The sequence below is a fragment of the Gekko japonicus genome, unplaced genomic scaffold, assembly GCF_001447785.1.
Source record: "Gekko japonicus isolate JY-2015 unplaced genomic scaffold, Gekko_japonicus_V1.1 scaffold4968, whole genome shotgun sequence".
NCBI classification, from domain to species: domain Eukaryota; kingdom Metazoa; phylum Chordata; class Lepidosauria; order Squamata; family Gekkonidae; genus Gekko; species Gekko japonicus.
In genome coordinates this window covers 28,458-29,800 of record NW_015161567.1, presented here as the reverse complement: position 1 = coordinate 29,800, position 1,343 = coordinate 28,458, and the positions used below count along the sequence as shown (strand labels likewise).

The 1,343-nt window shown below is 47.3% G+C and overlaps 1 protein-coding gene across 1 annotated transcript in view; it reads left to right on the top strand.

Moving 5' to 3' along the window:
* LOC107125844 (interferon-inducible GTPase 5-like) overlaps positions 1-1,063 on the top strand; it is a 1,665-nt gene extending 602 nt beyond the window's left edge. Inside the window, exon 2 of the mRNA XM_015429305.1 lies at positions 1-1,063. Within this exon, the coding sequence (XP_015284791.1) occupies positions 1-889 (889 nt within the window). The 3' untranslated portion in view covers positions 890-1,063.
* Positions 1,064-1,343: the final 280 nt, after the last annotated feature.

Sequence of the window (1,343 nt, the reverse complement as noted above, 5' to 3'; positions counted from 1 at the left end):
GAACCGCTTTGACTTCTTCATCATTGTTGCCTACCAGCACTTCCAGACTGTCCACGCTGACCTCGTCCATGAGATCCAGGCGATGGGCAAGATGTTCTATTTTGTGCGGGCCAAAACAGACCTCGACCTGGAGGCGTCCCGGAAACAGCAACCGTCGGGCTATGACGATGAGAAGGTCCTCCAGTGCATCAAAGAGGACTGCATGATGGCCTTGCTGAAAGAAAGCGTGATCGACCCCCAAGTCTTCCTGGTGTCCAACTTGGACCCCTGGAGCATGGACTTCCCCCTCCTGTTGAAGACGCTGGAGAGCGACCTCTTGTGGCTGAAGAGGCAAGCTTTCATTTTCAGCCTGCCTTACTTCTCCGCACCTGTCTTAGAGAGCAAGAAGGCCCTGATGGAGGGGAAGATTATGCTCAAAGCCCTTCACCTGGGGTTTTTAGGTTTGCAGCCTGTGCCAGGGTTCTCGTTCGTGGTTGCCATGTTCTTCTTTTTGAAGTTCCGCACACAGTGCTACCAAGTCTTTGGCCTGGACGACACGGTGCTCACAGTTCTGGCGAAGGTTGTTGAGAAGCCGGTGGCGGTCCTTTGGGCGGCGATGGCGTCCAGAGCGCTCCTGCCCGTGATTCTTTGGAGGCTTCTCGACCTCGTGGGAGCCATTGTGATGGTCCTGGAATATTGTTGGTTGAATTGCTTCCCGTTCATTGGCTGCTGGGTGTCAGGTTGCAGTTCGGTTTTTACCAGCTACTACATGCTGCATAGATGTCTAAGGAACGTTGCCAACGATACCCAAAACGTCCTCTCCAGAGCTCTGGAAGATCCGTTGTATACCGCCAAGCTCTACACTACAGTCCCATCCGCTACAGTCCTACAGACAGAGATTTCCACCTGATTTCTACCACAAACCTTTCTGAGGTTGCTTTCCAAATTGATTCACTCTAAAAGCCATTTGAACAATGATTGTAAATGTCAGTTCCTTTTGAATGATTTGACTCCTGAAATTACTGTTGTAGTTGCTCAATTTCTAGTGGAAGAAAATTCTATATAGTGTTGTTTCTGGTTCTCCACCCCCGTTATGAAATCCTTGTATGAAACTTGGTATCTGATGGATTTTGTATTTTCTGTATTTTATTGATTGAATTATTATTTAGTGGTGATTGCTGATATGCCAATAAAGATATACGAATATGAACAAACCTTTTTGGAGCTAAAGCATCCACCCGATGAAGTTAGGAAACAGTTTAACAAAAGCCAGAATGGTGCTCAGAGGAAAAGCTGTCACAAGACAGGCTCAAAAAACGCAATCATAGAACACCACATACAACTCTCAACTCAAAAGAGTTCAA